This window comes from Lichenostomus cassidix, chromosome 24, assembly GCF_008360975.1.
Source record: "Lichenostomus cassidix isolate B80296 chromosome 24, HeHo_3.0, whole genome shotgun sequence".
NCBI classification, from domain to species: domain Eukaryota; kingdom Metazoa; phylum Chordata; class Aves; order Passeriformes; family Meliphagidae; genus Lichenostomus; species Lichenostomus cassidix.
The window spans coordinates 1,403,752-1,427,273 of NC_139504.1; the positions used below are offsets into that span (position 1 = coordinate 1,403,752).

Here is a 23,522-nt window from a genome sequence, read left to right on the forward strand (position 1 = left end):
AAAAGTGATCATCCCCAGAGCATTCCCAGAGCTTCTGATAACCACAACCACAACCACACTGTCCTGAAGACCACAACCAGACTGGCCCAGTCTCTGCCAAGGAAGGGGGATCTCCCATATTAACTCTTATTAAATTACAATCACATCTCTGTTAATATTTAAAAGGGTTTGAAGTGCTGCAGGGCCCCAGTGACTGCAGACAAGGTGTGAAGTTCATGAGTGCATGAACTCCTCCACATCCATTGCACTCAGTGTCTCACTCATAGGAAAAGCACCTGGACATCTCCTCTGGGGACAGCACAGGGACCCTTTCAAAGCTGGGTTGGATGGGGCTTGGAGCAGCTTGGTCTAGTGGAAGGTGTTGGGATGAGATGAGCTTTAAGGTCCTTTCCCTCTCAAACTCTCCTGTGATTCTGTGATTCTGTGATCCACAAGAGCTTCTGCAGAGTCTCTGGAGTCCCAGCTGCCCAGGAGGCTGCAGAGAGATGACATGGGGAGCAGCTCAACAACTGTCTGCTCCAGACCAGAGGCATCTCAGCACCTTCAAGTGCAATGGTCATTCTGGCTTTGCTGCCATTTCTTGGCACACTTTGGACCTTCTCCCCCCTAACCAGCTCCCTCCTCCAGTCCAGCTTGGGAAAGTTCTCATTTCTGCCAGTGTGCAGTTTTTGTTGCCTTCCTCCCCCTGCTCCCATCTGCTGCCTCCCGCGCCGATGGCCGAGGCTGCCGTCTGTCCAGCGGCAGGACGCTGCGAGTCCATATGTTGTCCCTCGGCAGGGCTGTCACCTCTCCTGCTGCCTCCTGCAGCCAAACTCGGCAGGGGACGGAAGAGAAGCTGGAGTGAGGAAGGGGCCCACAGGCATTTCACAGCAGTAACAGAATAAATCTAATTTATAGACATAGCAAAATGCAGCTAAAGCGGGAGTTGAAATAAATGCAAAGCACACCGAGGTCTCAAGTTATCGGCACTGTAACATTTTTCCTGACTATCTCTGTTTTCCTGCCTGGGTTTGTCTTTGTAGCTTCCTCCCAGACAACTGGACCTTTGCTCTGAAGTGAAAATGAAAGCTAGGGGAAGAAAAAAAATAACGGGAAATGAATTCTTCAGATCTCCTTCGTGATGCATCAGCCCCATCTGCCAGCTCCCTGTGACAGGGAGCGGAGTGTGGCTGGGTGGCAGGTGGAAAGACAGGCTTTAAAAAAAGGAAATAAAGTAAAATAAAAGGCACAACTATCCCTGCAGCTGGGAAGTGAGACTGGGCTGCTGGAGGGGGGGCTCTGCCAAGGCACACAGCTCCAGGTGAGACTGGGAACACAGGGTTGGAAGAGCCTTCTGCAGTCATGGAGGTGTGAGGACAGGGAGATTTGTCTTCCTGTTCCCTGGCTTGTCAAGGTAATGGGAACAAGCGGGTGGGAGATGTTCGGAGGCAGCTTGAACTAATTAGGAGAGAGCGTAGAGGAGAGACAGTCTGATGGAGGGGGGGAAAGGGAGGGGGAAGGAAAACACTTTGTACTGGTGAGCACAAAGATAAAAGGTGCCAAAGCAAAGAGTGATGGAGCAGCCAGCCCAGACCCAGGCTGGATGGAGCCTCTCCGATGGAAGGGGCTGCCAGAGGGGGTTTGGTGTTCCAAGAGAGCTCAGGAGTTCTCCAGAGGAGAACATGGGGTGCCCCTTGGTGGTGTTCATCACCATCCCAGCCAGGACCACCAGCATCCCAGGAGATGGCAGCATCACGAGTCGTCCAAACTGTGCTCCAGGACTTTCCCAGCATTGGAGTCAACCTGTCTCCTGTCTCAGGACCTCATTTCCAGCAGACCTTGGGGTTGTGGTTGTGTTTTCCCAGCCTTGTCAGTCACCTCTCCATCAAGACTTGCTCCTGGAGCTGGGAGTGTGAATCGGAAGGGAGCATCATTGTCTCCTCTGGCCAGATCTCCTCTCCCTTTGCAAGAAGTGGCAGCTTTTTGAGCCTAATTTAGCAGTCTTTAATCTGAGTTATTCCAAACCACACTTGCCACTTCCTTCATGTGTTCCCGCAGGATGATGGGCTGATTTCACAGAACGAAAAGCCTTAAGCAAATCTTGTCACACAAGAAAATTGATTTTTCAAAACTGACTTTTACAAGATTACTGGTGGTTTTTTTCCCCTCATCTTTCTTCTGTATCATTCCCTTCCAGTCTCATGAGGTGGCTTCAGATCTAAGGAAATTAGAGATGCTGTGACTAAATTGAAAATGTAAAAATGGGGAGAAAGAAGGGGGGAAAAAGACACCCAGCACCTCCTCTGCTGCTGCTTCTAAAGGATACGGCTGTGTGTGCTTGTGAAGCAGCAGAGCTGCCTCCTTGACCTCTTCCACTGCCATAACATCAATGCCACATCACAACAGAATCTGTCCAAGGATTATGTCAACACCTCACGGTGAACATCCCCTGATGGGAATTCCTGGGTGATCCCAAGCTAGATCACAGGGTCTTTTTCTTTCTCTCCCTCAATCTATACATATTATTTTATCTTTTGGAATTAAAAAAAACCAGTTTCCCCCTGCCGCTTGGTTCAGAGACATCTCAATGTGTTTTGTTAAAAAAAAGAAGACAGAGGAAGAGTTGCCTTGAAGTCGTTTCAGACAGCTTAAAATATGCTAAGCTTTTGTGTTTCTGCCATATAAATAATGAATCCTCTTACAGCTTCTGAGTCAGGAAAGACGTTGATTTAAGAGGCCTTCAGCTCTGTTTGAGGTTTTTTTGCTTTCGTGCCAGAAAGGGGAGAATGTGACCAGGGACAAGCGAGGTGTGAAGGATGAACCAGGGTGTGCAAGGAGGATGTGGGATAGGGACAGAGGTGGCACCCACCACAGCCCTGCAGGAGCTTTCCCAAGGGATTTCACTCCTTTATTCCCTCTTTGCTCCTTTATTGCAGATTTTGGGGGCTAGAGGTGGGTTTAAATGGAGGACAAATCTGTGGGCATCTACTTCTGTCACTGTCTCTGCCCCAGTGGGGATTTGGTGATTGCAGCAGCATCAATTGGATCATTTGAGTAATTCCCCAAATGTCACCCTTGAAAATTACTGCCGAAAGTGCAGCCAGGAGAGTTGCAAAGTGTAGGCTAATGGGCATGACAGGAGAATGGGAAAACCCAGTGGATGCTGGTGTCCCACAACAAACCCAGTGGGTCCCACATGCCCTCCAGGACCACACGTCCTGGTGATTTCCCCATACCCATGATGGACACTCAGGGGGCTCATCCCACCATATATCAGCTGTTGGAATATGGATCCACTGTTGAGCTGGAGCTGGGGAGTCAGACTGGGTTGATCAGGAAACAGCAAATCGAGGAGAACAAGGGACAAGCTGGCACAGGCTGAGCTGGGGCAGTGGAGCCTTTCCTCCTGGGTGACAGTGGTTCCTGTGGCAAGGATGTGCTGTGCACCCTGAGCTTCCTCTCCACCTGGCATGGAGTTACCTTGGCACAATTGTTTGGGGTACACAGCACTGACCCTCACACAGCCCATCCCAGTGAGACCCCAAAGGCAGTCTGCTCTCATCTAGCACGAGATCAGAGAGTAACCCTGTTCACTTCAGGTCTCAAAGGTACCCTTGGCTTTCTGTTCCACTCTGGAAGCTGCTGGCAAATATTAAAGCAAAGAGAAAAGGCAGGATGCTGTCTCTGGATTAGGAGGTTGTTTGTAAAGCAGCAACCAACATTTATTGCTCAGCTGCACTTTGTTACTGAAGTGGGTAGTGAAGAACTTTATGGTTGTTACTTTTGGAGGTGTTGGGTTTTTTGGTTTTTGTTTGTTTTTTTTAAACAGCTATTTCATGCTGTTTTACACAGAAGTCAATAGATAATCACAGAGCTCTTTGAGTCAGACTGTTGTACCAGGACACAGCCAGTCTGGGTTGTTTTCCTGTGACATGGCCCAGAAGGGTGGAGTTGTACCAGGGTGTCAAAGGGCATTCCAGAGGCTTGGCAGAGAAGAGGGACTTGAGCATAATTTTGGGCATAGATGGATGGCTGGATGGCTGGATGGCTGGATGGCTGGATGGATGAACTGATGGATGGCTGAGGGAGCTGGAGTTGTTGCTGGTGAAAAGGAGTCTCAGGAGAGACTTTATTGCTCTCCACAGCTGCCTGAAAAGAGGTTGTAGTGAGGTGGGGGTTGGTTTCTTGTCTCAAGTAAAAAGCAATAGGATAAGAACAAACAGCCCCAATGGAGGTTTATGTTGGATGTTAGGAACAATTTCTTCCCCAAAAGGTTGAACAGCCCTGGCAGATTCTGTGCAGGGCAGTGGTGGAATCCCCATCCTTGGGGGGATTTAGAAGGTGTGCAGCTGTGGCACTTGGGGACTTGGGCAGTGCCAGGGAACATCTTGGATGTCTTTTCCAAGCAGAACAATTCTGTGATTCTATGGATGAATTTCATACTGAAAAGATGAACAGATCTTTTGGTGAACTCATGACTTTATTCAACTCCCCTGTGAGCTGCCTGTGTATTTGCATTAGCACAGAAGGAACGCACTTTGGATATTTATTATTCCTCCTCATGACTTGCCAGATCCCCAAGTCGCTCACTCTTCAGCCACCAGAAGCCCATGTTCCTTACACAGAAATCCCTGCCCTTGGCATCTTCTGTGAGAAGATTCCCACAAAATGACATCTCAGCCTGTCTCACCCAGGGTGCCACCTCTGGGCTCAGCTGCCTTTTGGTAATCCTAACGTGAACCTGATATCCTGTTGATAATCCTAATGTGAACCGTCTGATCTAGACACAGTTGAGCCCTGAATAATTAACTGTTCTGGCAGGGCAGAAAGGGAACCTGCCAGAGAAGGAGCTGAGCCTCACACCAACCTGGGGACATGCCAGGAAACAGACAGAGCCTAAGCAACAAGGAACAAGCCTGAGCAATGGAATGGCAACAGTGGCTGCCATAGGGAAGGAGGAGTTTTAGGGCACTTTTGGAGCTGGAAAGTCAGACAGAGCTGGCTCAGGCTGATGGGCACCATTTTTGGTGGCCCAAAGCATTGGCTGTTTGACATGCCCAAGGTTATCCACCATCCTTGAAGAGTTAATACAAACCTGGCCCAAGATTTGTCTCCTCTTGCCATGCCACAGAGAGGTCAGACCCTCTCATGCTACAGAGATCGAACCACAAAGCCTTTGAAAACATCCCAAACTCGGGACCAGGTCAAAGCCTCAGAGGAGCTTTAGGAGCCAGCCAAGAAAAACAAGATCCTTGGAGAAGCCCCAGACACCCAGCAGCTCTCTGCTGCATGAGTTCCATGTGCAGAAGGCAAGAGCCTTTCCTGCCTGCTGTGCCAATCATTTCTGCCCTGAAACATGTGGATTTGGCAGCTCCAGTGATCCAGAACATGAGGTCCCAGCTCAGCACCACTTTCAAGATCCCCAAGCAGCAGATTTCTTATGCTGATGAAGACCTGTGAGTTTCTGTCTCCATTCACCATCGTCTTTTTCCTGCCAACCTCAAAGGAATTGCACATCGAGGTGTAAAGCTGCAAAGGCCTCAAGTGAAAAATAGGAGCTGGAGTAGAGAGAAAGGCAAGTTTGAGCAGCTTCACAGCACTAAGATTCACTTTGCACTGAGGAGGAGGATAAACACGGCAGAGAATTAGCTCCTCAACACGCCAGCATCCATAAATCTGGCTAAAGACATTCTGCTACGGGGGTGGAGTGGGGTAGGAAGACCCCAGAAAGGACTAATCCTGTTAAACGATTTGAGGAAACACAAACCACGTGATAAAATTGGATTACCCAAAATAATAGTTAAGCTATTAGTCATGTCTATTGTGTGGCGGGGTAAGTCAAGATGATGTAGGCAGGAAAAATTAAATGCAGCATCACTGCCAAAGGGGTAAAACCCCCCGAGGAGAGGTGACACCTCCAAGATCATCCAGGACTGGGGGGTGACTCACATCCCCAGTATTTCCCCAGGATAAGCAGTTTTGGCAGCTGGCTGTCATAGCCTAAATGGTTTTAAACTTTCTCCACTTATAGAAAAATCAGGAATTTAATGTTCATAATTTAACTTGGGGAGGAAAAGTACAATTTTCATATGATTCCATGACTCTGGGGCCAAGGATTCTTAAATCTAAAGTTCCCTCCTTAGAGGGAAAAGGCGTTATTGTAAAAAAGGGTAAATTTGTAAAAGGGGAGGAGCAGGAAAACATCCATAGTGTCAAGAGAAGTGCCAAACAGGGATTAATGGGGACAGGGTTGGTGCCCAGCCCTGTCATGTGAGAGGGTGGAGGAGGAGGGGGGATTTTAAACAGCAGGATTAAAGCAGCACAACATCTAAAGCATCTGCATTTTGTTTTGATCTGTCAAGAAAACACCTCGATTTGCAGAAGGAATCACCCAGTCCATGAAGTTTGATGCTTTCCCTTTGAAACAGTCACAGCTTTTCCAGCAGGGCCTCTCTGGTTTCCTTCCAGGGCAGGGATGAGCATCCTTACCAATCCCTAGAGCAGGGAAGGAGCCCAGGAGACACGGTGGGATGGGCTTTGGCCAACTGCTGCTAAACCCAGTGCCCATAACCCTCTCCAGTCTGCTGCACTCCACAGCAATTACCAGGCAGGTGCTCCAGCATGGGCTGCACTTGCACCAGGCAGGTTTTACTCCCTCCATCCCCTGGCCAAGCCCAGCCCATGGGCTCCGAGATCTCTCCATGGCTCTGGAGCTCCATGCAGCACCAGCTGCAGCCCCAGCAGCACTGGGTTCATTGATTATCTGCACGGCTCATCAGCCCTCTCCAACTATTCCCCACGGTTGATCAGTCAAGTCATTGACAAGTTAACAGCTTTGTTTACTTCTCCCTCTCGCTTCCACAGCCAATTTGTTCCGATCACTGTGATAAGAGAAAGATTGTTTTGATTGGTTTCTCACCAAAAATGAACCACGGCGGGTGCATGGATCGGTGATATGGTTTTAATTGTGTTATCTGGGAGAGAGAAACCTTCTCACCCCACTGCTTTTAGGCTCCTGTGCCTTGGACAGCACGGACCTGACCCCAGGGTATCCCTGATCATCTCTCCTCTGGTATCCCGATGCTCTCCATGGAGCTGAATTCTCATTGAACATCTTCAGGCATGATTGGGGAGCTCTAAATATCCCCTCATGGGGCATTTTTCCCACCCACGGGACCTGCTGATGGCAAGGAGGAGATGCAAAACCCAGGCACTGCCCTTGAAGACCTCAGCTGATGAGCAATCAGACTCATCCCAGCCTCCTGGCTTGGCAGGAGGGGGAACACCAGAGCCAAAATCAGATGGAAAATCAAGGCAGAGTTTTCCTCTGCAGTGAAATGTCATTATCATCAAAATCCCAGAGTGTTTAAAAACAATCCAAGCCCAGTAGCAGCAACTGGCACATCACAGCGAGAGCAATCAGACACCAAACATGTCCTTGTCAGGGGTAAAAGTCTGAAATTCGGGAAAAGGTTGCAATCTTTCTCCCTGTTTGTTTGTTTCTGAAAACAACATATGGGAAAAAAGTAGGCAGGAGGACATGAGCAAAGTTGGCATCTCTGCATCTGAGCTGTGTCACTTCCACCATTAGGACTTGAAGTTCACTTTGTGGCAGAGCCAAGATCCCTCCATTGGGATAGGGAGGTTTGGGAGGAGCTCATCACTGCAGCAGCTGTGTGTGGATGGAAGTTTGCCTGGATGGGAGCTTGGGAGTACCTGAGTTTCCTTGAGTACAGTGGATACAGTGTGATACACAAGGACATAGCTTCCATGTGCTTTCCTCCCCTGCACAGGTGAGGCCACATCTCAGATCCTGTGTCCAGTTTTGGGCCCCTGTCTATGAAAAAGACATTGAGGTGTTGGAACAGAGAAGGGAATGGTGCTGTGGAAGGGGCTGGAGCATCAAGAGTGGCTGGGGGAGCTGGGAAAGGAGCTCAGCCTGGAGAAAAGGAGGCTCAGGGGGACCTTGTGGCTCTGCACAACTGCTGACAGGAGGGGACAGCCAGGGAGGTCAGTTTCTGCTCCCAGGGAACAGAGACAGGAGGAGAGGAAATGGCCTCAAGTTGCCCTAGGGGTGGTTTAGTTGGATATTAGGGAAAATTTCTTCATGGGAAGAGTTGTCAGGCATTGGCATAGACTGTCGAGGGCAGTGGTGGAATCACCATCCCCAGAGGTAGTAAAAAAGGTGTGGATGTGGTGTTTAGGGACACGGGTCAGTATGGCCTTGGCAGTGCTGGGTCAGCAGTTGGATCGATGACCTCAGACATCCTTTCCAACCTGAACAATTCCATGGCTCCATGATTCCACACCCCATGCTCAAGAGCCAGCCAGACCCCAGCCAGAATTCTCAGGGCTTTTTCCTCCTGAGCTTGATGAAACCCAAGCTGGAAGGCCCAGCCTTGCAATTCACAGGGTGGGGAAGCTACCCGGGGCCTGCCTGCTGATAAATGAACCACACTTGGAGCTAGAGGCTGAGGAGCCGCGGAGGAACCGCGCGAGGCCTACATATCTTCATTAGGGAGGGAGCAGGCGGGAGAAGAGGAATAACCCCATACATCACCATTATGAAAATTTACCCATAATAAAGAAATAATTTGTGCGATGCATCACGCCGGAGCCGTGCGGGGGTGCCGTGACACCGCTCGGGCTGGGAACCTCACTCCATCATTGCTCACAAGGCTGTCACTAGCAGGAGACACCTGCACCAGCCATCCTTTGTCCCTGTCCCCTTTGGACCTCTGAAGGATGCCAGAATGTCATCCACAAAACACCATCTCCTCCCTGTGGAGGATTCATGGGTTCTACAACCTCAGGGGATTTGGGGTCATGCTCAGGCTCTCCTGTGGGGACCAGAGGAGGGGACTGTCACATCACACACTAGGAAATGAAGGAACTGCTGGCAATAAAGCAACAAAACCCATTCTATGAGCAATTTGTAGCAATTAATAGCCATTCCGAGGAATGAAATGTTAATTAATTCATTCCCTGAGCCATGCATTTATTTAAGGTATTTGTGGGTGTTCTTGGTACTTTTATTAAGCAATTAAAATGCGTCCAAGAAAATATTTATCCATTTTAAGTAATTCTTAGTAAACACGATTTATATGGCAAGCAACCACTTAATTTTGCATTGTTAATTAAAACCGACGACACACTCCACTTCCCCGGGTTATTCGCCACCGGAGCAGCAGCTCTGCCAGGAGTGCTGGTTCAGGGCTGCTGGCAGCTCCAAAATCCTCCCTCAGAACCCACAGGGGGGATTTGTGCAGTGCTTGTTGGGGCATTTCAGAGTCCAGAGAGCCCAGCATCCCCGTGCTGCCCCCCAGGATCTCCTGCTCTGCTGGAAAGAGCCATGGCCTGATGATGACCTTTCTAAAGAAGACCTCATAGAGTCCTACAGCTCTCCCAGGGCTGGGAAGTCAATCGTTTGCTCCAACACACTGGGTGATGAAGGATTACAAGCCCTTGTAGAGCAGGCAGAGGGATGTGTTTGCTCAGGTGAGTGGATGAAGTGCGTGGATGAAGTTAGCAGTGCTCCTCCTTGAACGACACCCTGCAGGGTTTGCTGTGTGCTCACTGTGAGCATGGAGAACTCTTTGTGGGCTCCACCAGCCTGGAAACCCAGCCAGAAACAGGATCCATGGGAAAAACTGATGGGTAAAATCCCTTGTGCAGAAAGAGACCCAGCTGAGCATCCCACTGAGAGCCTGGGAGGAAGCACAAGTATTTCACCCCAGCTTTTGGCAGGTTTTCTTTGGAACCCAGAGCAGAAGATGAAAAACACTAAGACGTGAAAACCAAAACAAAGCCCCAGCATTGTTTAGGAGCTGACAAATCCCAAAATGTCCTTTCTTATTTGCTTGCACGTAATCTTACCTGGGAAGCAATCGATGGAGTCAGAAAAATGCTATTTCCCTGAAGAATGTCTCCTTAGAAAAGTCTCTCCCTCCCTCTTCAGTGTTAAAAGGACCCAGTGCAGATACTCTATTTTTTGTTCATCCTTTAATCACCAGCTTTTCAGTGCTGACTGTAATAACCCCTTTGAAACTTGGATCAAAATATCTCTTTCCTGGTTGAAATTTGTTTTCCTCCATCACCCGAGCAAATTCGATTTGCAGAAGATGCTGAATTGGGAGGCACCTGGTACTCCCTCCTGAGAGGCCAGAGGAAAACAAAAGCACATTAGAAATATGGGAAAGGAAATAACAGAATGAAACCCAGCCTGCAGGGGAGGAAATGCCCATCTGGGGACACAGACTGAGATGGTGTTGGTGAAGAAAAGGAAGATGAGAAAATGTGCATATCTCTGCCATAGAGCCAGGCTGGGAGAGCTGGGGGTGTTCACCTGGAGAAGAGAGGGCTCTGGGGACACCTCAGAGCCCCTGCCAGTGCCTAAAGGGGCTCCAGGAGAGATGGAGAGGGACTTGGGGTGGATGGACAGGACACAGGGAATGGCTTCCCACTGCCAGAGGGCAGGGATAGATGGGATATTGGGAAGGAATTGTTCCCTGTGAGGGTGGAGAGGCCCTGGCACAGGGTGCCCAGAGAAGCTGTGGCTGCCCCTGGATTCCCGGAATTTTTGAAAGCCAGGCTGGACAGGGCTTGGAGCAGCCTGGGATAGTGGAAGGTGTCCCTGCCCATGGGACAAGATGAGCTTTAAGGTCACTTCAAACCCAAACCCTTCTGGCATTATGATTCTATGATCTGCTTTGGTCACACCACAGCACAGTGGGAGAAGGGGTGAATTTGGAGCTGGGTGCTCCAAAGGTGCCTGTCAGTGGTAGAGGGCAGGAAGCGAAGACACCTCACTGTGACCCTCTGGGGACACCCGAGAGGCACAGGGGGACTGGGATGGGGCACACAACATCCCCTCTGCCATGCTACCCTTCAGCCTGGAGAGCCCAAGGGAGTCCCAGGGCTAGGATCCCCATAGACAGACCCTCACCCCTGTCCTGGGACAGGAGGAGCCCCCCTGCCCAGCCCTGCCCCTGCAGTGGAATCTGGCTGGGGGTGAAATCAGCACTAACAGTGACAGGTGAGCTAGGCCAAGTCATCCAGGGACACACTAAAGCAAGTAAATTTATATAGTCAGGAAAAGACCCTGGGTGGCACATTTGCAATCTATAAATACCTTCAAGAGACGAACATAAATGAAAGGAGCCCCTGCTCTCCAGGCTGGCAGGACCAGGAAGGCTGGCTGGGAGCCAGGCTTGGTTCAGCATGGCCATGGAGACAGGAGGAAGAAATCACAGAGAGCTGCAGCAGTGCAGGTGGTGGATGGGGCTGCAGGAGCATCCTCCCATCTTCTCTGCTCCATTTTATTCAGATTCTATTTATAAATAATAACTGAATGGTTAATAGGTGAGCAAGGCACATTGTGGGCTCGTTAAAACCCTGAGTAAGTTGCCTTCTGGCTGTCCACGAGCCCATCATGGGAAGTTTTACAAGAAGGTTATCAGCTGCTGTTATTAAAAACCAATTTGACATTATAAAATATCTATACTGCTCATTCAGCCACATTGATTTAGCCATGTTAAGACTTGGAAAACTGGAGCAAGAACCTTGATCTCTGCTGAAGCACGAAAAATTGCTGTTTGTGACACATCTCCGCGCTCGGGAAATCCAGTTTTGCAGAAGCGATGGGTTTTGAACAAATCCATAAAGCACTGTGCCACGGTTGTTGGGGAGTGTTTTCCCAAGCAGCTGCGATGTCAAACAGCTCTTGGAAACCTTGTCCTCTGTTTTGCAACATCCAGAAGGATCTCACCTGAAGTCTGCCCAGCTCAAACCCATCTCCAGACACCTCTCCATCTGGTTCCAATTCCCAGTGCCCTCCATGTCTCTGCTGGGAGGGTGAGCTGCAAAGGACATGACCCAGGGAGCCCACAAGTCATTTTTATCCTTATCTTGAAGCCTCCTTCTTGTCCTCTGCACGGCAGAGAAGGTGGATTTGTGTGAAATAACCAGGGAAATGCCTGGCACTAGAGAAGCTCTGCGTTTTCCCAAAGGGTTGGTGCCACACCCTGTCCCACCGACTGCTGAAAGAGGAATGGCTTCATGTACCTGGTGCCATCCTGGAGCACCTGATGAGCAGAACAAGACCCTCCAGAGGCTGGAAATCCACTCATGGCTTGGAACCTCTACAGGGACAAAGCTGTAAAAGGAGCTTAATGGAGCAGAAATATTCCTGATAAAGAGCGTGGGACATTTCCACATTCACCAGCTGGAGTTTCCCTGTCCCTCTAGCTTCCTACCTTCCTTCCTTCCCTCCTTGCTTTCATTCATCCACAGTTGCTGAGATGTGGATTCAGGTCTTTTGGCCCAGCAGATAGGAAACAATGGGAACGTAGCTCCTCTCCACCCCACAGGCAGTGCAAACTTTGGGGATGAGGTACCAGAGCTCTGGCAGCTCTGCCCGTCCCTCTCCTGCCCCATCCCCACGGAACCAGCTGCTGCCACAGCACGGGCAGATGCTCTCCACGATGGGCAGCAGAATTCCTGCAGCAGGGAGGCAGCAGGGCAAGGCAGATCCAGGGGGAGGCAGGGAAGCAGAATGCTGAGATCAGTCTGGCAGGCTGACCCCGAACACGCCGCTTGGCTTGGGCTGCAATTCCCTCTGGGGGAAGAAAGGCGTCACCAAAGCATCACTGACCATTTAGACCTTCGGGGCAGCACCTGGAAGGCTCCACTTGTGCAGGTTTTTCCGTATGGAACTTCCCTCATTAACACACGAAATGTGCAGCCCTAGAAATAAAACCGGCATCTCCTGATTAATTATTGGAGGGGGAGGCCAGGGAGGAGGGAGGCAGGGGAGGGAAGCTGAAGTGGCCAGTCAGCATCTGTTAGAGGTGCAAAGATAAATGGGAGGGGAGGGCAGGTCAGTGCATACAAATCACTTCCATCCAGCCGGGAACACCTCTCAGAGCGCTGTGTCATCACGGGGGAGGCTGGCAGGTCGCTGGCAGGAGTCAGTGAAGTTCACAGGAGCAGGTGCTCGGGGAATTGGCTCTGGCAGCACTCAGGGTGTTCTCCAGCCTGCCATGGACCAGCATTCCGCTCTCTCTCCAGCCCCACCGAGGATGTCAGTGCCTGTGGACCTTCAGCAGGAGCTCCCTGCAGCTCTGGTTGTCCTTGGCTGCCTTTGGGGCAGCATTGAAGGAGTGGGGAACCACGGCAGAGTGACAGGAACAAGCAGAGGGAAGCAGGAAATCCCTGGGAGGACCAGGAGCAGATGCTGCTTGCCTTGAAAGGGACAGCTTTCCCAAAACCACCCCCCAACCCCATGCAGAGAGTATCCTCCGCGGCTCCTTCCTCTCTCCAGAGCTCAGCTCCCAGTGCCTGCCTCTTTCCCAACCCATCCAGCACAACCAGAAAGGCAGCCCCAAAACAGCAAAGCAGAGACTCCTCAGGGAAACCCTCTTCCCTCCAATTTACCTGCCAGTTGTTTGAGGAGGATTATTATATGTTTTTTCCCAGGCTTTTTTTCCGATCCCCAAAGAGTGGCTGGAGTTTCTCACCGCCTGACAGCATCTCCCGCCTTTCCCACCCGCTCCCGAGTGGCAGGTTGCCAGATGGTGCCCCATTAGGTCACATTTGCTCATTGTTTGGCAAACAGGGCTTAATTCAAGTGCTGAGTTGACAGCTTGTTCTCCAAGACAATTTGCAAGTTGCTGTGTTGCAAATGCCAGCTTGGCTTTTCGGGGAATGTTATTTCAGCTGCCTTAAAGGGATAAAGTCCTCTTTGACTGGGGGAAAAAAAAAAGGAAGAAAAGGCCAAAAGTGGGGGGCAGAAGAAAATGTTTTTAGTGGTTTTGATGTGGAAGGACCAGCAGTGTTGTTGGCAAGCATTCGGGAAGGGACTGTCATTCCTCATCAAGCAGAGACCCTCCATGTCCTATTCCTCCCATCACTGAGGTCCTTCACAGTCTTCAGGAATGAGGTGTATTCCCAGTGAAACAGGGAAATAGAATTTTGGGGGTTTTTTTTCAGTCGGGGTATAGAAGGAGTGTACATACACATCGCTTTGATGGCTCCTCTCCAAAACCTGTGGCTGTAATCCCTGCATCCCCAGGCAAGGGGACAATGCTGAGAACAAGTTCATGTCCCTCCTGAAGCCAAGGGCACCCTGGGTGTGCTGCCCTCAGCACTGTGACAGGTACAGATGGAGATGCCAAGAGACACAAAACAGCACCACAACGATGCCCTGCTTTCTTCAACAGGTGGGCAAAAAAAGGCCAGGTTATAAAGGAAGCCTCTGGTGACTTCTACGAAACCATCGTGGACCACACGTTCTTCTTTGAGCCTGTCTCCTGCGAGGTCACCAACGCGCTGGGCAGCACAAACATCAGCAGGACTGTGGATGTCTACTGTGAGTAAGCTGTGGGCTTGAGTCCAGCTTCCAGGCTCAGCAGAGCTGCTGGGAATCAGCACGAAGGGGACATGGCTCGGTCTGTGGTGGGGTGACAGGGTTTGCTGGGCTCTCCTGCAGCTCATGCTTTGTAAATGATCTGGTGGTCGGACCTGTGATTTCCTTACAAGAGTGTGGGTGATCCCTGGGGAGGTGGTCCCTCTGGAGTTGCAGCAAGCACCTGCTTCAGGCTTTTCTTTGTCTGGGGCCTATCAAGGCCTACCACTGCTCCCTCTGACCTGTTTGGTTCAAGGGTTTCTGGCTGGCAGAGCCCATCACTGGCAGTAACTCCAATCTCCTCTGCACAGTTGGGCCCAGGATGGCGACAGAACCTCAGTCCCTCCTGGTTGACCTGGGCTCAGATGCAGTGTTCAACTGTGCCTGGACTGGGAACCCATCTCTCACCATCGTCTGGATGAAGCGAGGCTCGGGCGTGGTAAGAACTGCTTCGGGGCAGGGGTGTGTCCAGGGCATGGGGTGCTGCAGGCCACTTCCCATGGAGCAGAGCCCTTGTGCTCTGGGAACTCCTGGCTGGATGAATCCTGCCTCCCCCAAATGCAGAGGGGTCCTGAGAGCAGGAGAATTGATTTCCATGATGATGGGCAGAAGGGTTCAACCAGAGCATCACTTAACACCTCACTGATGGGGAGCAGCTCTGCAATTTAGCTGCAATTCAGCTGCATGTGGTTCCTTCTGGGATGGTCCTTTCTCGGATGGTTCTTCCTGGGATGGACGTTCCTGGGATGCACGTTCCTGGGATGTTCCTCCCTGGGATGGCCCATTCTGGGATGGCCCTTTCTCACATCCCTACACGTCCACCCCAGCACTCCCCACTGTCGACTGGAGCCTGCTCCAGGGAGGAGCTTGGATCTGTCTCAGCAGACTTCTCCACGTCTCTTTTGTCCTGAAAATCGTAAGGAGCTTTGCGAATCGTAATCGTGGCTCAGTCAGCCCTGGGAGGCAAGAGATGCTCTGATCCCTCTTTACAGACAGAAGGGCTGGGTAAAGCCACGAGAAGAAGCTAAAGGAGTGCTGAGATGTGAAACTCATTCACAAACACACACAGGTTTGGGTTTGAAAAGCATCTCCCAGCTTCACGTGGGATGGTCCTGAAGTGGATGAGGCAACACTGCCGTTCCAGCTCAAGGTTGTAATTGGAGAGCTGGAACCCCACAGAGGGGCAGAGTCCTCTCCTCTCCTCTGCTCCCTGGGAACACTGAGGCATTAACTGCTGGGGTATTTTTTCCAAAGCCTAATGACCTTGGTGAAGGCCGTTTCCTGGGAAGAAATTATGGACTTGGGAGAGCTGATGGCTTGAATCAGCAAAGGAATCCCAGTGGGTCAGTAATTCCTGGGTGGTTTCAAATCCCTCAGCTGCCATGGCTGTTTCTCTGGGTTATCATCACAGGCTCTCACACACAGACTGTTGTTCTGCTGTCTCGAGGTGGCTGCAGGAGCTGGGAACAAGGGCTGTCTGACCCTCGTGCTCCAGCCCCAGCCCCCATCAGGGCTTGCCTTCACCATCCCAGGCACAGCCACCTTCTCCCATTTTATCTGCCTCCCTCCAGCTGAGTTCCGTCACTTCGGAACATCTTGGAGCAGAGTGAAGGAGATGATTCTGCCCTTCCACTCTGCCCTTGTGAGACCCCATCTGCAGTGCTGTGTCCTGCTCTGGGGCCCTGAACGTCAGAAGGATGTGAAGCTGCTGGAGCAAGTCCAGAGGAGACCACAGAGATGCTCTTGGGCTGGAGCCCCTCTGCTCTGGAGCCAGCCAGGCTGGGAGAGCTGGGGGTGTTCACCTGGAGAAGAAAAGGCTCTGGGGAGAGCTTAGAGATTCTTCCAGTGCCTAAAGGGGCTCCAGGAGAGATGGAGAGGGACTTGGGAGAAGGGTCTGAAGTGACAGGACACAGGGAATGGCTTCACACTACCAGAGGGCAGGGAGAGATGGGATATTGGGAAGGAATTGTTCCCTGTGAGGGTGGGAAGGCCCTGGCACAGGGCGCCCAGAGAAGCTGTGGCTGCCCCTGGCTCCCTGGCAGTGTCCAAGGCCAGGCTGGACAGGTCTCAGAGCAGTTTGGGATAGTGGAAGATGTCCCTACCCAGGGCAGTGGGGTTGGAATGAGATGGTCTTTAAGGTCCTTTCCAACCCAAACAATTTCATGATTCTGTGATCTCACGACAGACCCACCAGCTGGTGTAACCCAGCAGAGATGATTATGCTGGTCACCAGAGCCACCTCCATCTCCCCAGAGGGATGCTGGCAGGGGATGCTGTTGTGTAAAGCCATCAGCACCCAGCCATCCCAGTGAGATGTGGAATCAGGACTGCTTCTTTCCCTCCGTTTTCAGAGCCAGGTTCAGGTCCCTGAAGATTGCCTTCTTTTCCCCTTTTTTCACAAAAGTAAGCAAATCAGAGACCAAGGAGAGGTTGAGGCCAAGTAAACACAGGCATTTGTATGGCTAACTGCAATCAATGCTAACACATGAGGTTCAAAATGGATCTGACCCTCTGTGCCTCTGCTTCATGCCTGGTTAGTGCTGAGACCCCACCTTGCTGCAGGGACACCCAGATACACATCCAGCCACTGCAGCAGCACTAATTCCTGGAGCTGTGGGAGCAACAACCAGCAGAGCCAGAGGCTCACACAGCCATGGGTGCTGGGGAGGAGGAGAGATGACGAGCTGTGACCTGCAGATGAGCTGTGACCTTTCTCTCTGGGGGAGAAAGCCAAGGACAACTGGAGGAGTTCGCTCCTAGTCATTGCTCCAGAAACCACTCTCTGTTTGTGACCTGCCATGGTTTTTTCAAACCCAGCAGTGCCAGGATCTTGCTGACAGCCTCAGCCAGATCCCTCAGCTTCTGTGATTTTCCAGGTTTAATAAAGCTTCACAGCAGGGCAGGGGAGCAGCAGTGCTGAGATAACCATCAGCCAGTTCATAGCAGGGGGCGGGCCAAAGCCAGCTGAGATTTCCCTGGGTATCCAGACCCAGTTCCGAGGTGTCTGCCACCTCTCCCACCACTTCTGGGCTAGAAATCCCTGAGTCAATCCCAGCAGCCTCCCCTGTACCTGTGAATGTAGAGGTGCAAGTGTAGGGTGTGGTTTTCTCTGAGGTTTTTCTGCCTGTGTCACTGCAGCCATCAAAGTTTTCTTTTGTATTTTGAACTTCTTACAAAACTGGAGTTTGTAAAAAATCAGATGAATAGGAACAGGATTTCTGATTCCCCCCCAAAAAACCCTGTGGTGTTTATTTATTCTTTGGTCAACAACAGTAAGTGATATTTCCATGCCATGCCAGACTTCAGTCTCATCCACCTGGCTTTCCCAAGGATGCTCAGGAGCTGGTGACACAGCTCTTGTAACTTCTTTTGTTTGTAATTTCTCATCATCCCCTTGAAAGCCCTCTGTCCTCTCTTCCAGGTGCTGAGCAATGAGAACAAGCTGATCCTAAAGTCAGTCCGCCAGGAAGATGCTGGGAAATACGTGTGCAGAGCCGTGGTGCCACGGGTGGGCGCGGGGGAGCGGGAGGTGACGCTCACCGTCAACGGTACCTCCTGCTTCCCTATCGACATCCCTTTCTGCTTCCCTACCGCCATTCCTTCCTGCTTCCCTACCGCCTTTCCTTCCCTCCTGCTTCCCTACCGCCTTTCCTTCCCTCCTGCTTCCCTACCGCCTTTCCTTCCCTTCCTGCTTCCCTACTGCCATTTCCTCCTGCTTCCCTATGGCCATTCATCCCTTCCTGCTTCCCTACCACCATTCCTTCCCTTCTGCTTCCCTACCGCCATTTCCTCCTGCTTCCCTACCTCCTTTCCTTCCCTCCTTCTTTCCTACTGCCATTCCATCTTGCTTCCCTACCACCATTCCTTCAGGCTTCCCTTCCACCATTCCCACCTGCTTCCCTTCCACTATTCCTTCCCTCCTGCTTCCCTACCGCCATTCCTTCCCTCCTGCTTCCCTACCGCCATTCATTCCATTCTTCTTCCCTACCACCATTTACTCCTTCCTACTTCCCTACCTCCATTCCCTCCTGCTTCCCTATCACCATTCCCTCCTTCCTTGATCCTGTTGCTCTGACAGCTCCTGTTCCCAAATTATCCCCTCAGATACTTCCTTTCGGAGCAAATCCCACCCCCAGTTGGATCAGGGATCCAGGCAATTGGAGTAAAGTGGATTTTGTAATTTTTTTCCTGGAAATGCACAAGTTAAAGCAAAAAAAGATGAACATTAGCTCAGCCCCGCGCAGTTCCTTATTATCAACAGGGGTTTATTGAGTAGTTGGGAGCTGGCAGCTTTAAATCTTTAATAGATTAATCTTGCAAAACCCTCACAAGGTTGGAGAGTGCTGTTGTCTCTGTTGTACAGCTGGAGAGCTGGGAATTGAGCCTGGATCCAAGACCAGCAGTCTAACAACTCTCTCCAACCCACATGAGGATACCTGTGAGGATTCCTGTGAGGATTCCTGTCAGGATACATCCATGGCTGCTTGGGGCTCACCCAGGACTGTGTCAGGATGTGCTCTGGACTCACACCCAGAGCTCTGGAGTTTAATGATGCCCTGGCCAGGACCTTGCAGCAGCTGGTAACAAATTTCAGCATAAATATGGCAGGGAAAGAGCCAGGCAGGCTGCAAATGGTATAAGCACAGGATGAATTTTGCATTGTCTCTCACCTGCATGACAAACTTGCAGGATTCAGTCCCCACTCACTGTCACAAGAGAAGTAAATAAGCAGGAGGCAGCTCAGGCAGCAACAAGCATTATTTTCAAACACAGATCATGCAGATGGTGGATGCTCCATTCCCTGGAAAAATTCAAGGACAGGCTGGAGAGAGCTCTGAGTAACCTGATCTAGCTGAAGGTGTCCCTGTCATAGCAAGGGACTTGGACTGGGCAACCTTTAAAGGTCACTTCTCACCCAAATCATTCCACAATTCTATAATCCTGGAAAGGGAAACTAAGGGCGACACAGCAGGGACTGAAAACCAACCACTCCCTCGACTTGGACTCAGCTCCTCAGCGCCTTCATCCTCCTTCCCCAGCAGCTGCTGGGTTTTAATTACAATTAAATGAGCTCACGGAAAACAAAGCAACAAATTAGCACAAAGAGCCTGCTCCTTCCTTGACACCTACCAGGCACAGGGATGCCCTGAGCGCAGAGCAGAGCTCTCCACAGGCTCAGGGCATTCAGAGCATGCAGTATGGAAAAGCTGCTCTCCAGAGCTTTGCAGCTCATGCCTGGCAAAACTGATGGGGAGCGAATGAAATCCACGCTTGGGGTTCACTGCTCAGCCTTAAGCATCTCCAGGAACCGACTGCCTGACATCCAATCCCCTGGGATGTGCTGCTGGGGGCTTGGTGCACCCCAAAGGTGACAGCACTGGGACATGTCACCACAGGTGTTGGACCAAGGGAGAATGCCACACCTCTGGGTTCAGGATAGTCTCCTGGCCCTCCAAGTGAAGAGAGCCAAGTCCCTCAGCAGCATCCCCACATCCAACATCCACCAAGCACCGCAGCTTGGCAGCCTGGCCTGCAGCAGGAGCAGTGTTCCAGCTCCAGAGCGCGGCACAGTGTGTCTAATCCAGCTAATGAATTCTGCTGGAAGCCTGTTCTGATGTAATTCAAGGGGGAAGTTGAATGCCTCAAATTTTGAAGTGATTTTAAACCCAGAGGGTGATACAATTGTCTTGGTATTACCAGATGCCTCCCTCTGTGGGCTGGGATTCGTCACAGAAAAATCAGGCATTGAGAAGTTGTGTTTCAGGCTGGCTGCAGAGCCCCTGATCAGGGCACGTGGGCTTTGGGGAGGCTGCTCCATCCCAGTGAGACCCCAGCTGAGGGACCACCTGACCCACCCTGAGCCTGCAGTCCCACCAGCCCATCCACTCCCAGAATTATCCACAATCATGGCAGGATGATGTTGGGGTGGGAGAACACCCTCCTGCCCTCCCCACCCAGCCTCACCAGACAAGTCTGTGGTTGCAGAGCAGCTCAATCCCGTGCCAGAGCCAAGGCCACCAGCCTGCAAGGAAGCAGATAGGATTCAGAGTCTGGTGAGTGGGAAGGAGGATTATGCAAAGCGGCAGCTTTTGGCAGGGTTGGAGCAGCGGAGGCTCGAGGGAAGGGAGGAACTTGGTGCCATCATAAATCAGCAGCAGCTGCATTAACAGTCAAAGCCTCTCGATGCTCCTGACTGCACCAAGCCTGGGCGCAGCTCCCACCTCACCAGGAGAAGCCCCCCAAGGTCACCTTCACAGGCAGAGCGTGGGTGATCCCATCTGTCACTGCATCATCCAGGCTCAGCAGGGAGCGATGAGCAGGGACCACCAACCCTGCCCACCTTGCTCTGCAAGAGAAGGTTTGTTGGAAGGGCTGGACAACTCCACCTGACTAATTCAGGGTCTAATTTGCCTGGGATTGACCCCAACAAGGAAGCCAGGCATGCCCAAGTGCTAGGAGCAGGGCGGGAGCTGACCTGCCACCCCATTTGGTCAGGAGCCCATCTTGGTGTCAGGAAGATGGGACAACCTGGTCTGGTGGGAAGTGTCCCTGCCCATGGCAGGGCATCTGGAATGAGATGGGTTTTGAAGTCTTTTCCAGCCCAGATCATTCTGTGATGGTCCTTTGCAATACCATGCAGCATCAGCCAGCCCAGGGCTTCTGCAGGAAGCAAGGAGTTAAACCAAACTCTTCTGCCAAACCATTTTGAGTGGAGTTGTCCAAGAATTTTGAGTACTTGGGAGAAAAGTTCGGATAGACTCAAGCAGACTGGAGAAGCCAAGGCCATCCTTTCATTCCTGAAGGCTCCCACCTCAGCCTTCTCTTTTGTGTGAGCCACCAGGACCGCACAAATAAATTGGTACTGAGGTGCTAAAAATAACCTCCACCAATAGCTCCATCATTTATATCCATAGCAACATTGCTTAGAGCCTTTTCCCTGCCTGTGGGCTGTCTCACACTCGATGCTGAATGCCAAGCTGGAGATTGGCAGCTTTCATAAGAAGCCAGAGCCTGGTGGAGAATCAAACGCCAGCCCCAAATGCGAAGAGGCTGCAACTTCGTGCTATTATTTCTGGGCATGTTCATCTCACAAATAGTCTTTAGTCATCCACTATTATCATGATGATAAGCCTTCGACTCTGAGCTCCTGAAGCAATAATAAAAGCCAAAGCCATTGGCATTTGTGCCATTTAAAATCCACTCGCCTTGGGGAAAATGATCCTTTTAATGATTATTAAGCCATTTTTCTCTAGCGTCACCCAGTCTTGGAGCACTTCCAGAATTTATAACTAACACACAACCATCAAAATGGAAAGGAGATGGTTCTTTTTATTACTGCTTAGGCCTGGCCTGCAGCTCCCATCACTGCTCTTGCCTCTGCTGGCTTTGGGATCATCAGGTGAGCAGGAGCATCACTGACCACAGGAGGCTCATCAGGCAAAGCAAGGAGTCACCTACTCTGAGATCCTTCAGAAAGCTGGGCTTTCAGCAATGGATAAATGAGATCACACCTTGGATCGTGCCTAGAACAACATCTTGAGCATTTAGAGAGAAAAACACAACAAAGTGTCTTTTTTCTTTGTCCACCTTCGATCAAAAAGGGCACAACGGTTTCCACTACTGCACTGCTATGCCCATTACAGCAAAACAAGTCCTGACCTTCACGCCCAGCTCCTGCTATTCCTGATGTTGATGGCGGCTCCCTTCCAGCAGTAATTTCCTGAGCTGCCAGAACCCTGGTCACTGAATTGTGCTTCGATGAGCTTGCTTTCCATCCATCTCCCCTTGGAACAATGCAAGGAAGGAGGGACAGGGCTGTGCCCCAGTGGGAAGTGTGTGGGGAGTGTTCAAGTTTGGTCCAGGAAGGGGTCACTGGGATAATTCCAGAAGGCAGCTGCAGGTACAAATGCACCAGAGTGAAGGATTTAGCATTTTGATACATTTTTCTGTGTTCTGGAAATTTATGAATGGGGGATGTGGATGAGATTCAGGCAGGAATACCCAGGCAAATCTTTCTGCCCATTTTATCCCAAATCCCTGATACTATTTTTGAAGAAACACATCAGGTGCAGGGCAGGGAGGCGGGGGAAATGGGCAAATATCCACAAGGCTGTATTTGCTGATAAACCCAGTACTCCAAACCAAGAGTGACAGCCCAGAGAGCACACCCGATATTCCGGAGCTGGAGCAGGGAGAGTTCTGCCAGCCCCTGCCTCCCCTCTCTCCCTGCCCTGCAGCCCAGTTGTTGCTGTTTTCTTTCCTGCCAGCAGCAAGCCACTCATGGAAATGCAAATCTGCTTTAATTAAGGAGGTTAATAAACAGCAATTGGGATCCCAGTTCTTATGCTGCTCCCCTGGGGTGAGCAGGGCTGTTAGAAGAGTGAGGGACATGTTGATCCTACCAAGCCATGCTGTCCTCTTCCACCCCTTTTCTCCCAGTCACAGAACATTCACCAAGGCAGGACATTTCCCGTCTTAAACCAGCTCAGCTGATGTTTGGCTCAGGAAGAGCCTTTCCTACCCTTTCTCATCCAGACTGGGCTCCTTTCATGATCCACATGGCACAGGAGAGCCCAGCTGATGGGTGTCAAGGTTTTCCAGCAGAAACTTCTCCACCACATCTTCCTTAAGGTCCTGGAGAGCAATTAGTTTAATGGTTGCTTAAGGAGAACACAGAAGAGGAGCACCAGGTGGGATGGGATCCTGCTTTGCTTCTGCAGCCAACAGCCCTGCTCAGAAGCCAGGCTCACTGAGAAGATGGGGACAGGATCATTTACACCAGGGATGGGGGCAGAGAGACTGGGGGACCCTGGTGCTTTGTGAGGGCTTTGCAGGAACCCCACAGAGCCCAAAGCCTCCACTCGATGTTCTCCGGCACAGGAGGTGATGCAGCTGTTGCTCCATCCCTGCCCCTCAGAGATGGACCCCAAAATCCATCCAGGGCTCCACTAACACCCCCATCCCCACCAGTCCCACGGGGTGCCAGCAGCCTCTCCTGTCTCCACAGGGCCCCCCATCATCTCCAGCACACAGACCCAGCACGCTCTGCACGGCCAGAAGGGGCAGATCAAGTGCTTCATCCGCAGCACTCCTCCTCCAGACCGAATTGTAAGTAGCACCCCAGGGCATGGTGGGTGCC

The 23,522-nt window shown here is 51.2% G+C and overlaps 1 protein-coding gene across 3 annotated transcripts in view; it reads left to right on the forward strand.

Annotated features, from left to right (window-relative positions):
• The window catches only part of KIRREL3 (kirre like nephrin family adhesion molecule 3), a 344,735-nt gene that overhangs the window by 304,967 nt on the left and 16,246 nt on the right, over positions 1-23,522 (forward strand). For all 3 annotated transcript variants that reach the window (XM_085081763.1, XM_085081764.1, XM_085081765.1), the window contains 4 exons: positions 14,199-14,347; positions 14,695-14,822; positions 17,805-17,931; positions 23,391-23,491. In XM_085081763.1, the coding sequence (XP_084937889.1) occupies positions 14,199-14,347; positions 14,695-14,822; positions 17,805-17,931; positions 23,391-23,491 (505 nt within the window). The remainder of the gene's footprint in view (positions 1-14,198; positions 14,348-14,694; positions 14,823-17,804; positions 17,932-23,390; positions 23,492-23,522) is intronic.